This window comes from Plutella xylostella, chromosome 26 (assembly GCF_932276165.1).
Source record: "Plutella xylostella chromosome 26, ilPluXylo3.1, whole genome shotgun sequence".
NCBI lineage: Eukaryota > Metazoa > Arthropoda > Insecta > Lepidoptera > Plutellidae > Plutella > Plutella xylostella.
The window spans coordinates 1,645,700-1,658,914 of record NC_064006.1 but is presented as its reverse complement, the minus strand read 5'-3'; the positions used below and the strand labels follow the sequence as shown (position 1 = coordinate 1,658,914).

General features: G+C 37.5%; 2 protein-coding genes across 2 annotated transcripts; one reads left to right on the top strand and one right to left on the bottom strand.

Annotated features, from left to right (window-relative positions):
* Positions 1-4,440: 4,440 nt before the first annotated feature.
* On the top strand, positions 4,441-9,315 carry LOC105387029. The gene is made up of 8 exons (XM_048630462.1): positions 4,441-4,486; positions 5,152-5,528; positions 5,689-5,923; positions 5,998-6,209; positions 6,280-6,462; positions 6,536-6,700; positions 7,504-7,676; positions 8,157-9,315. The coding sequence occupies exons 1-8, from the start codon at positions 4,441-4,443 to the stop codon at positions 8,233-8,235; spliced, it is 1,470 nt and encodes a 489-aa protein (XP_048486419.1). The 3' UTR covers positions 8,236-9,315.
* Positions 9,316-9,819: 504 nt separating this feature from the next.
* Positions 9,820-12,970, bottom strand: LOC105387030. The gene is made up of 4 exons (XM_011557701.3): positions 12,844-12,970; positions 11,732-11,893; positions 10,875-11,030; positions 9,820-10,536 (listed from the first exon to the last, which is right to left on the bottom strand). Exons 1-4 carry the CDS (start codon positions 12,898-12,900, stop codon positions 10,354-10,356), a joined length of 558 nt encoding a protein of 185 aa, XP_011556003.2. The 5' UTR covers positions 12,901-12,970; the 3' UTR covers positions 9,820-10,353.
* Between the last annotated feature and the right edge of the window lie 245 nt (positions 12,971-13,215).

The window sequence follows — 13,215 nt, the reverse complement described above, 5'->3', positions numbered from 1 at the left end:
ACTATTTTTTAGGCTATGCTTAATTTTTTTGTAGGTGCGTGTTAACTTTTAGGTACTTAGGTACTAATTAAATATCGTGTCTGGGTACCATTGGATCACCGGGATCTGAATAACAAAGTTTAGGATTACCATCTTTTGTATGGGCAGGGCACCCTACTGTACCTACCTATACCTGCATAATTAAAGTAAAGTGAAACTCACTAAGTGTGCAATATATATGTATAAACAATCGTATTGCGAGATGTATTTTTTTCTATAAGTACCTACCTACTTATTAAGATTATACCTACTTACATTATTAAGAGTAGTTCCTCTCGACATTACAAAATTATCTATAATCTTGTACCTACTTATAAGTTATATTATTCTTAACCTCTCTTCAGACTCTCACGCTTTCCATTCATGAGTGCTGAGACTGAGTGTAAAGTTAAGCTCCACTTTTCTGCATCGTACGTAACGGACGCATCGCATTCAATATTCTTTACATGTTATAATTATGTGAATTTGTAATTCACACAAGTGCGTCCACTTCATCAGCATTGCCGACGCCGTTTCTGCACACGTTTATGACAATCCGTTTGGTCCGATACGTACGATACCGATAGGTAGAAGCTTACCATAAGGCAGTCCACACACTCACACTGCCTCGCGTTGCGCAAATCCGTATCGTAACGTTCGGTGCTCAGTGCAGCGATCACAGGATTCGAAACTATTTTCGAAACTACACAAACGTATGGAAAAAGAACAGTATCGTCAACTGTCACTGTCAAAATGTAAGGCAAATTTGTCAGTTCCAAAGTAACATTTGTTTTTACCATATGATTGTGTAGATCCGAAAATAGTATCGAATCCTGTGATCGCTGCACAGTTTCTTTAGAAAACACGCACAGTCTAACAAACAGTTACGTGTGTGCGTTCATGCGTTCATATCATACCTATACCAGTTTCCTAAGTTTAAATATTTAAAACTAGTCTCATATTTTTATCTTCTGTAAGGCGGACACAAAATTATACCTAACTTAGGAAACATGCATATTATTATACCATAGAAACAGGCCTATTTTATGAACGCATGGACGATTTCAATATTTTAAAATTCCCTAAAATACGGATAAGTTAAATAGAATTTCATATCATTTCGGTCATATCTGCCGAAGAACCGATAACCGTTGGGGTAGGCGGGTTCTCGAATGGAGACCACGAACAGGCAAACGCAGCGTGGGACGCCCTCCTGCCCGCTGGACTGACGACCTTAGGCGGGTAGCCGGTAGTGGTTGGATGAGGAAGGCCGAGGAGTCCGAGGACCGAGTGTTGTGGCGCTCCTTGGGAGAGGCCAATGTCCAGCAGTGGATGATTATTGGCTGATGATGATGATGATGAAATAGAATTTTGATTTTCATACCATGGAAATACCCTATTTCATGCAAAACGCAGCGTGATGGTTTCATCCATTGAAGTTAAGTGACATACAGCGCCACCTTTTGTCGAGTAGCATTAAACTATGTTACTGCCATCTACTGAGCAAAAGCTGAAACTCAAATATGCCATCATAGAATAACGAGTACTATACTAATACTACTACTAAACGGCTTGATAGATTTTGATGTATGAGGTATCGTTAGAAGCGTATTGATTGCGCGATGGTTATAGGCTATGTGACGTTATATCAAAATGTATAAAGCGCCCTCTAGAGGACATAAAGTGATGATCGAAAAAATAATATTTTTTGCAACAATGCCGTGTAGGGTATCAAATGAAAGGGCTTGATTAGCACATTACAAAAATATTCATACTGTAGGTATTTAAATCACAACATCAAAATTATTGAAATAAAAAATGTTAATAAACTAAAACTCGACTACTAACATACAAATTCATAAAATAAAAACAACTAAAAAGTTACAAATAAAAAAATATAATTATTAACAAACAAAAAACCCGACTACGACTGCACGCTAAAAATATGAAAACAAGCCCCAATGTTGATGGAAAGTATCGCAGGCGGGGACCAACTTGACCGCCACACAAGGTACACCTCGGCTGTCCCATTTCAAAACACAGTAACCGCCAACTTTAAAAAACCGGCCAAGTGCGAGTCGGGCTCGCGCACAAAGGGTTCCGTAGCAGCAAAATTACAGTTAAATCAACCTATCTCAAAAACTATAAGAGATACTTTGATCAAACCAAAAATCGTTGAAAGAATTAATTAGCATGCATCACCTCTATTTTTTTTAGAATTTTATACCCCGTAGTTATAAAAATAGAGGGGGGTGGACATACTTCTTACGACTTTGAGAGCTGATATCTCAAAAACCGTTCACTTTAAGAAAAATGTTTTTTAGAAAACTTTATATCATTTTAAGAGACCTTTCCATTGATAACCCACACGGGTATGTACATCGAAAAAAAAAATTTCATCCCTCAGTTACATGTATGGGGGGCCCCACCCCCAATTCTTTTTTTTACTATTTAGTGTCATATTTTTGTAGCGGTTCATACAACACATATTCCCATCAAATTTCATCACTGTAGTACTTATAGTTTCCGAGTAAATCGGCTGTGACAGACGGACAGACGGACAGACGGACAGACGGACATGACGAAATTATAAGGGTTCCGTTTTTGCCATTTTGGCTACGGAACCCTAAAAAAAACGGGTCTTTGATTTATACATTATTTTAGGCGATTCCGCACAAAACTGCATTGTCAGAATATCAAAAAACCGCTTAGAAACGAAAATAAAATTTCTAAAAACCTAGTAACTCCACCCTGCGAAATCAAAAATGCCACGAAAACCATTTCAAAACATAGTAAGAGCCACCAACCATTTTAAAACAAGTGAAAATGACTTACTAGGTTTTAAAATGGTCAATGGCGCTTACTAGGTTTTGAAATGGTCAGCAGGTCCTTTGCTGACCATTTCAAAACCTAGTAAGCGCCATTGACCATTTTAAAATCGTCCGTTAATTTTAGTAAGTCACAAATGGCATACATTATTACTAACACTTTTTTCGAACAAAATATCAGACATTTCAGAACCTGTATCTTTGCACCAATGAAACCTAGAGAGTTGAATTAAAAGTAGAACATAAGTAAATTTTGTCTTCTTTATAAAAGCTATAGAGACCTTTCTCGTTAGAACCTTTCTACTAGCCCTATTTTGCATAAACAAAAAAAAAACAAGTTATAAAACTGATTTTTAGATAGAAATTTAGGAAATATTGTCTAATTGAAGGCAGCCATAAATAATTTTCATGTTAGAGCCTTCTGAATATGGCTATTTAATTCATTTACATAAAACAAAAAAACAAACATAAAAATATGCCCGTATTTCAGCTATTACTTATAGTGCCGTCGTGTAAAAGTGCTGCAAAATTGGATTTATAATATGTGAAGGATCCCAAACATATAAAAAATGAAATTTCATAATTGAATAATTTCAAATGCAATAATTGCGTAATAATTATTACGCAATTATTGCAATTTCAATATACTTAACTTGTCTTAAATGACACAATAATGGCCCTTACTAGGTTATGAAATGGTCAGTGAGGGCGGTTTTAGGGTGAGAAAACCATATAAAACCTAGTAAGTGTTTTCTTTTGTGCATTACAGCAACAATTTTAGTCATATTTAAATGAAATAGTATTGTATATAAAGCCTAGGTTCTGCCGCTTCTTTTAAGCTTATATTTGTTCAGATATCTATCATAGTTTTACCAGGGCATTGAAATGAAGGTACAAAAACGTTTTTTGGCTCTCCTGAACATTTTGTCTCATGGCTGTTACTGTGTTTTAAAATGGGACAGCCGACCTATCTAAGTCACATTCAGCTAAATGGTGAACCCTCTGCTGATGGCCCTGAGTGTGAAATTTTTCACCTATCAGAACGGTATAATTCTTTGACTATTTTGAAAATTCGGTCAGATCAAACGCTACGAGGATATATATCTGGTGTTTTCTAGTAAAGGAAAATCGTATCTATCGATTTGATGCGGTTTTTGCCTTATTGCTATGAGACAAAAATTTTGGTCGTGGGCTCTCTTACTAACTATACGTAATACGCAATATGAAAGTGACCAGTTTTTTGGCTCTTCTGTAAAATTGGTTAGAGATCCTATGTATAATTAGCTTCTAGTTAGTTAAAGAAGTACCTACAAGTAATAATTAGTTTAGTATTAATTATACCAGTGTCTTACCTTGATTACATACCTACCTAATAATATTTACAGTATGTAAGTAGGTATAGGCATTTTCATTTCATTTACTTTCGGAATTTTTAGTAGGTATCAAAGGAAGTTTAATTTAATTGGATTCCTTCACGCGTAAAATCAGATGAAAATCAGTGAAGGGTAATAAAAAAATATAATTCTTAATATTTTCTTCTGTACTATTACAACTGCCGATTCAAACATTTTTTTAAACTGAGTTATGATTTGAGATGGATTATTCTAATAGTTTGGCTCTTTTCTGTTTATTATCATCAGGTATGTATGAAATTGGATCGTTCAGGGTTCAGCTGCTGCTACATGGGTTAAATATTGACGTCGATAAACGTCACTATATCGCGATTAACCATCAAAACGGCGCTGTTTTGGTTCAACGCGCATTAAACCAGTTTATCGACGTCGATAACGAACCCGTGCCACGACTGCAGGGGTGCGATAAGATCTTGTCAGAATTTCGGTAGAAACTCAATCTCAGTGGACTATATATAACGGTGTTGCTACCTGAAGTGGAAACAGACACTAAAAAAGCTATCATCAAGGTATTTAACTTGGAGCTCCATATCTAGAATAGAATAGAATAGAATATATCTTTATTGAACACCACAAATTAAAACATACAAAGAGAACTTATAAACTAGGAACAATGAACAATAGGCTACCTTATCGCTTAGAGCGATCTCTTACAGGTAACCTTAAACATAAAGAAATAAAAGTAAAGAAAGCAATGGTAGTAAGTCTGATGTGATGAATTATTGCAGATTTTTTGCCAAATGAATGCTAACTGGACATCACGAAGTGATGTGGCTGTTACTGTCTAACCTTAGATTTTAGTAAAGACAACCACATTATCAATTTAATAAGATAGATAGATAAATCTATCCACCTATATTAAAACCAGCCATTATATATATAATTATTTTCAGGAGTCGTTTTCGCTGATGAAACGACGAGGAAACCAGCTGAAAAGACTGAATACAGCACCGTGGACAGTAATCTATCACCAAGTAGTGCGAGTCCTGTACCTAATACAGATTCAACCAGAGTAAACCCAGCGGATAACAATCATAATGCAGTAAATATAACAAGAACAAGTCCTACCGTAAATAATAACCAAACTGCCATAAATGATTCAGCAGAATTTCGTTCTCAAGACGATGCTTATAAAGCAAATAACTCGGTAGTCCAAGAAGACCTTCTAGATATAGACGACGCAGACTGGAAATTCGAGAATGAAACCATTATTGATACTAGAAGAATATTACGCTCAAGTAAAGTTGCCGCTGGAAAAAGACCTTACATGGTACCTACGTTATGTTCTATAAATTATAATAAGTACGAGATAAGATTATAAAAGAACTTTCACTATTTTATTAAAGATATTTAACTTTTTATTTAACTTTGAATGTCTTACAATGTGTTAATGTTGCTATACACTTTTATCTTTATGATTATCCATACAGGTTTACCTACAATTGACGAAGAAATCAGCGAAAGTCCACAAATACAAAGGCTGGTTGTGCGGTGGAGTCATCGTCCACGAGTACTTTGTGCTGACGTCAGCGGCTTGCGTTGAAGACGCAGATCATTTCTACATCGTCTCTGGGACAACCAAATATGTGGACCTTTCAAAGCACAAATGCAACGATTGCGTTTGCAAGAACAGGCGGAGAGTAATCTGGAAATGTGTACCCAAAAGTAGGTTCAACTAAGATGAACTTTGAATAATTTTGATCGTGAGATCTGATTTCTTAACTTAAATTTGATTGCAGAGTATAAATTCGACTTCGAAGACAGCGCAAAGTGGGCCTCAAATGATATCGCTATTGTGAAAGTTAATAAGAGGTTTAATTTCAAGAAAGTTGAAAGAGGCTGCGAGTTTGCTACAGCTCCAATTTTGATCAATAATGTTACTAAGCTTCTAGAAAAAGCAGGAACTAAGAGTTATATTGCTGGATGGGGCAGCACAGGACAATTCAGAGAGGTAACACTTATTGCTATAAAACAAGATAACGTTTAACTTATTCATCTATTTGAAAAGGTTTTTATTTCAGGGAGTTTACAGAAGACAGAAAGATTTCAAAACAATTAATTCTGAAAGTCTAAACGAAGCTAAAGTTTGTGTCATGGATAATAAACGTTGCGCTAAGAAATGGGCCTCAAGATTTAGGGAAATCATACATACCTACATGATCTGTACTAAAGATGTCATATCGCCTCAAAGTGAACTTTGTGATGTATGTATGATATTTGATAATACTTTGAAATATGTTGATAGGAGATATTATTAAATCATCTTAATAATTACAGACACAATATGCCAAGTGCACAGACCTGGAAGCTGCAAGACGGCAGAATGACGTAGGATCATATTCAGAAGCTGATCTCAATAACATGACAGTGGATCTTGGTCACCATCTGATAGCACCAGATGATGTTTCCGGTAGACGAACCACTCTTGGAGGATTTTGCGAAGTAAGTCATAATATATCAGACATTCAAATACCATCTACTTCGGATGTAGCTTCAAAATATCTCCATGTTACTGTAAGTTTATACGCCTGGCAAATACTATAAATAATTAAAATTAAATTATTGAAAATTTTAAGAATCATCATCATCATAAGCAAATAATCATCCACTGCTGGACAAAGGCCTCTCCCAAGGAGCGCCACAACACTCGGTCCTTGGCCTTCCTCATCCAACCACTACCGGCTACCTGCCTATGGTCGTCAGTCCAGCGGGCAGGAGAGCGTCCCACGCTTCGTTTGCCTGTTCGTGGTCTCCACTCGAGAACTCGCCTACCCCAACGGTTATCGGTTCTTCGGCAGATATGACCAGCCCACTGCAACTTCAGCTTGCATATTTTGACAGCTATGTCGGTAACCGTAGTCCTCTGACGGATAACCTAATTAATGATACGATCTATCAGAGAAACCCCAAGCATAGCTCTCTCCATAGCACGCTGAGCGACTTTAAATCGGTAGACCAGTACTACCGTCAGTGTCCACGTCTCTGCACCATACGTCATGAATACAATTAGTAAAATAGAATTTATAATCGATTTGTTTTATCTAATCATCATTATGTATTTCTGGCGAAAAGTGGGTGCAGCAGTGCACTGTCCTCTGCCTACCCCGCAAGGGAGTACATTAGTACAAGGCGTGAGTGCGTGTTTTGTGTTTTTTTTTTTATGTATTATCAAACGAGTATATCGACTGATCAAAGTAATATAAATTCTTAAACGGCCAACGCGTTACTTCGATGATGTTTTGCAGAATGATCATGGAGGACCTTTGATTGTCAAGTATAAGGGAAAAGAATATGTCACTGGAGTAATATCTGCATGTAAAATTGATCCAAAGAGCCACAGTTGCCGTGGACCTTTCCTATACACATCAGTTTATGTGAACAGACAGTTCATTTCATGCTCCATTAATAAGGATACTATGTAAGTTCAAACGAATGAAATATCTAAGTACTTAAAATTTAATAATAGATAAGCTGAACAATGGGCATGAACATGACACGTGTGTGAGCTAAATACAATGACATGTATAAAATACTCGTAGTAAGTGTATGGTGATGATTTGATCCTTGAAAAATATACACTTTATTTTTTTTTATTTTAATCATGTATTTCACGACGACCGAATGGCGTAGTGGTTGGTGACCCTGACTACTGAGCCGAAGGTCCCGGGTTCGATTCCCGGCAGGGGCAGATATTTGTTTAAACACAGATATTTGTTCTCAGGTCTTGGATGTGCCCGTAAAATGGCAATAGGCCCGCCCCCTATTACATTGGGACTAACACAACACTCTGGCGAAAAGTGGGTGCAGCAATGCACCTCTGCATACCTCGCAAGGGAGTACATTAGTACAAGGTGTGAGTGTATGTTTTTTTAATCATGTATTTCACATAAAATTTCAGAGAATCATGCCGTAGAGTGTTCCGTACAGGAGTTACACATGATGAGATCAATGTAGATTGGACAGGAATCGATGCGTAAGTTACATCATCATCATCAGCCTATAGCAGTCCACTGCTGGACGTAGGCCTCTCCCAAAGCACGCCACTGGATGCGATCTTTAGCTTTCCGAATCTAATCATTACCAGACACCGTTCGCAAGTCGTCACCCCATCTAGCCGGAGGGCGTTCCACACTACGTTTGCCTAGTCGCAGCCACCACTCCAGAACACGTTTACCCGTTTACGTAAGTTACATTACAAAAAAAAACCAAAAAACTAGCATTACGTTCCAAACTTTTTGTGGAACTCTACTCCATCAAACATTAATTTCTATCTTACTAAAAACAGTTTCTAATAAGAAATGAAAACTTAAATTTCAGAGATGATGATGATGATGAAAAGTAAGATATCAACATATTTTACAGAATTATTTCAGTTTTTATTATTATTATTATGTAAGTACTTACATATATTAATGATGTCAGCATCATCACCAGTTATTTAATCACTGCTTTTTAAATTCAGTCCCAATGACGAGGAGGAATCTGAAGATGCAGAAGAAGATATATCCAAGTCTTCTCGGTAAGAAGGTATAAAAATAATACATGTATTTTTACTCGTTACGATTAACACCAAACGTTGTTCGCCTATCAAACATCAGACCCCTTAGCATGAATTTTCATCGTGAACGTGAAGTATTACTCGATGAATTTTGTAGGAAAATTTTTGTTCTGCTACAGACCGCCAAGGGCGCTGTTCATATTTTCATACAAAATTACTCGATGAATTCTACTTCACGTTCACGATGAAAATTCATGCTAAGGGGTCAGTTTCTTTAGAAAACACGCACAGTCCAACACACAAAAACACCAACTTACGTGTGTGCGTTCATGCGTTCAATTTCCTAGGTTTTAATATTTAAAACTATATTTTATACGCTGAGTTGCAGAAAGGCACTTTAAGCTAATGTCGGCATTAAATCTATGTCTGTCTCTTTCTGTCCGTATACTGTCAAAGCAAGGCAGCCTGCCTTAGGCAGGTATACATTTAAGGTCATCATTAGCTTAAAGTTCCTTTCTGCAACTCAGCGATAGTCTCATATTTTTATCTTCTGTAAAGCGGATAAAAATTACCTATACCTAATTTAGGAAACATGCATATTATTACCATGGAAACGGGCCTATTTTATGAACGTCAGAACGAACGAAGTTACGTCACATTTAACATTTAACAAGCTAGCGTGGTAATCCCACAGGCCTAGTCAGAAATCTAGATCGAAGGAAAGGAAGAGGGAGAAAGAAGCAATAGACTACGTTTCCAGTAAAGAAGATAATGTAAACGAACCTGACGATTGAGATATATAGAAGGTTGGTCTTTTACAGTAAATATAAATAAATAGTATCGATGTTTTTTTGTCCTCAGTCATACGCTGTATATTTTTATGATCCTATTGATAAAATGATCCTAATCTTTATCATAACATGTTAAGCTTACCTAGTTATTTGTGAAGATAATTTTATTATTTATAAATAATATAATAACATTACAGTAATCTTACAGTATATAAAATGCAATCAAGAGAAAGGATGACTGTAAATTATCACTTAGTAATTAAAAGAGTAAATTTTAGTTAAACAAACACATATAATTCAATAAAACCTAATCTTATCTTAAACTAATTAAAACAAACGTAGTTAGGTAAGGAAACACATTGTAATATTTGAAAAACAAAAACGTTGTGACGAAGGCTGCATCATCACAACGTTCTTGGTAAGAATCTTTATATAACAACATCAACATCCCCAAACCAAAGCTGAATTTTTTGTTTAAAGGGTAAGTAAACCATTGTTTAAACTAGTCACACAATTACCAACGGATTGTATGAGGAAGGTTGAGGACAGAATTTAAAAATAAATCATAGGTCAATGACAAATGCCGATAAACAGAAGACCATCGTGTGAATATCCAATGTGTTTACAAACCCAAAAGTCATAAAACCTAAGTTTTCCTGCTGCCGCTTCACGGGTTCGTTATCATCATCGATAAACTCGTTAAATTCGCTTTCCATCAATCACAGCGCCGTATTTATGGCGAATCGCGATGTAGTGACATTTATCGATAACAAACCCGTGTAGCGGCAGCTGATTAGGCTCCACATCTACGTGCCAGCAGGTTCAATGAGAGCCTCCAGTTGCGAGCAACAGAGGAAGGTTCGGTCGCTCTTGCAGCTCCCGTCAGAGTCTTCGAATATGGTCAGAATGATCCGGTAGCGGCCGGCGTTGGCGGGGTTGATCGGTAACTCACTCGTGTCGGCCGTCAGATCGTGGATTTTGTAGTTTCCCTGACGGAGAATGGGACTGGTTAATTAATCATAAAAAGTAGACTCGAAAATATCAGTGAACATGCATAAAAAACGTAGAGACAAATTGAGAACAACCTCTTTTTCTAGAAGTCGGTAAAAAAATGTAAGTAGGAATGGATATTATTTCTTATGTATGTTAGCAGTTACTCTTTCACGGGATAAAAACTTACCCATTTTTTATGAAATGGGCATGTACCTTTACACTATACACCCTCGATTAACACAGGCTACTTTTTATCCCGGAATTCCCACGGGGAACCCTTTTAACATGAAGCGAAGGTCGCGGGAAAACATAGTCTAGTATTGAATGGACTTACCGGTGCAAAAGGGCATACTTCAGGAAACCCGAAATACTGCAAGTACTTCTTATAGTCGCTCTCCGGGTCCATGATTTCAGCGCAAAGGTCGCAGATTTCATACGAAAACACCATTTCTGAACGACCGTTTTCTACCTTGAATACCTTTATTTCCACCTGTAAACAAGTTCATGGGTAGGCAATATTATTAATTGATTGGTAACTTTGCAAGTCTTGACTTTTACAGAGTTCTCGCCTGACCCCTTAGCATGAATTTTCGTCGTAAACGTGACGTGAAATTACTCGATGAATTTTGTAGGGAAATTTTAGTTCTGCTACCGACCGCCAGGGGCGCTGTTCATATTTTCATACAAAATTACTCGATGAATTCTACTACACGTTCACGATGAAAATTCATGCTAAGGGGTCTGACTGGAGGAAAGAGAAAATAAGTTTCGAACTTATATCAAAGGTAGATCTAATAGCCGGATTGTCAAAGCACCTATAACCTGTCTGTCTAGCCTAACGTAATATTTCTTCCAGACTTTCAGGCCATGGTGGTTTCAGTTACTAGTTCTACTCAATTCTGAGAAGGGCCGAAGTTCCTGTACGTGGCTCTCTCAGCTATCTTCAGCTCCCGAGTAAACTGGAGCAGCAAGCTTGAGTGTTGCAATAGCGGATATAGGCGTTCTGTTAGTCCAAGAATATATAATCTCGTTTCTGCATTAAGCTGCGTACAGACCGGCCCAACGATCGTCCAACGTATCATACATAATAAAGGGCAGATTGCAGCAACGAAGGTCAACGAAACCCGTTCGTTGGCGTTCGTTTGGCCGGTCTGTACGCAGCTTTAGATAGACATGCTATAATTCACTCACCATAGTATTAGCTCCCATGCCTTTGAAGAACTCAATGTATCCAGTAACGAAAGCCACGGTTTCATTGCGGTCGGTCTTGATGCCTTTAGTGTCCATAAACGCTTGGCTGTCCTCGTCTTCACACACTTCGATGTCGGAGTCGAAGTTTAGCATCATTTCTTGCTGTTAGGTGAGTAAAATTAAGTATAGTTGTTATTATTGTCATTAAGTAGTACCTGACATAAATAATATAATATAATAATATGTGGGGACATCTCACACACGGCCATCCGACAGCCAAGCTATGCAGAACCTGTGTTATGGTACACAAATACATAGATAGATACATACTAAATATAAGTATCAAGACCCGAGTACAAATATCTGTCTTTAAACAAATATCTGTCCCAGCCGGGCCGAATCGAACCCGGGACCTTCGGCATAGCAGTCAGGGTCACTCACACCCAGGTAACCACTACGCCATTCGGTCGCCATAATTACATCTTCCACAGCTAATTCCATTATTGGTCCTAAACGAAGGTACCTATATCCTATAGGGTAGCGGTTCCCGAATAGTGTTCCGTGGAACCCAGGGGGTGAAACAAGGGTTCCGTAGGAAAAAGTATGTGATCAAACGAAAGTGGGTGACTCAGGTGCTCTTTCTTGGCATTTTTAGTTCTACGACATAAACGCTCTTTCATAAAACCTTTGCTTGTTAGAAATGTACTGATGCGGTCTCCCTCACACGCCGACGTTGGCGCGTAGACGCCGTAGGTAGGCCGTAGGACATTGATCGAAACGTTTACGCCAAAGTCGGACGCCGCATATAGCATAAAATAGGAGACCCAGGCCTTAGGTAGCTAGTTACTTAACTTATTATGATAGGGAGTAAAATTAAACTTTCAAGATAAAGTCATAATACAAAAGAGGTTCAAAGAGTGAAACAGAGGTAGAATTTAAACATCATAATTATGGGTAGGTACGGTCAGCTGCATTAGTAGCTATACACTTTTGAACCATGTCAAATTACCTTTTGAATGAATGGAGTTAGTGAGTTTGACAAGGTACAAAAGTGTATAGCAATTTATGCAGGTACATACCAACATAATACTGAAATAAATGAAGGTACTTACCTCGCCTTGCCCTCTGCAGAGCGGAATCAAAAACAGAAACAACACAAGCCTAGACATTTTGCTGGTCAAATGCAATGTTACTGACAGCACCCGCTTTATAAGCTATGGGAATTGCGTGCACACTATCTGATTAATGATGAGTTAAATGAATACCTTGTAAATATTGCATGGTGTGTAGGTATACCAAACTTACATACCTACTGGGTATAATACCTTTGAAATTCAGCATGATTTACACGAGGATTGAATTATAACTTCCTGAATGCGACCATTGAAAGAACCTACCTATTTTACGCTTCGTATGTCTATGACGTACGATCTCTCACATGTAAAATTAAATGTAACTACTTACCTACAAATAGAACTCACCAA

Coding starts and splice junctions, on each gene's coding strand:
- LOC105387029 (XM_048630462.1), top strand. CDS start 4,441: ATGGATTATTCTAATAGTTTGGCTCTTTTCTGTTTATTATCATCAG. Junction 4,487..5,151: donor TTTCTGTTTATTATCATCAG/GTATGTATGAAA, acceptor AATTATTTTCAG/GAGTCGTTTTCGCTGATGAA. Junction 7,677..8,156: donor TCCATTAATAAGGATACTAT/GTAAGTTCAAAC, acceptor ATAAAATTTCAG/AGAATCATGCCGTAGAGTGT.
- LOC105387030 (XM_011557701.3), bottom strand. CDS start 12,900: ATGTCTAGGCTTGTGTTGTTTCTGTTTTTGATTCCGCTCTGCAGAGGG. Junction 11,894..12,843: donor TCTGCAGAGGGCAAGGCGAG/GTAAGTACCTTC, acceptor CTCACCTAACAG/CAAGAAATGATGCTAAACTT. Junction 11,031..11,731: donor GCATGGGAGCTAATACTATG/GTGAGTGAATTA, acceptor ACTTGTTTACAG/GTGGAAATAAAGGTATTCAA.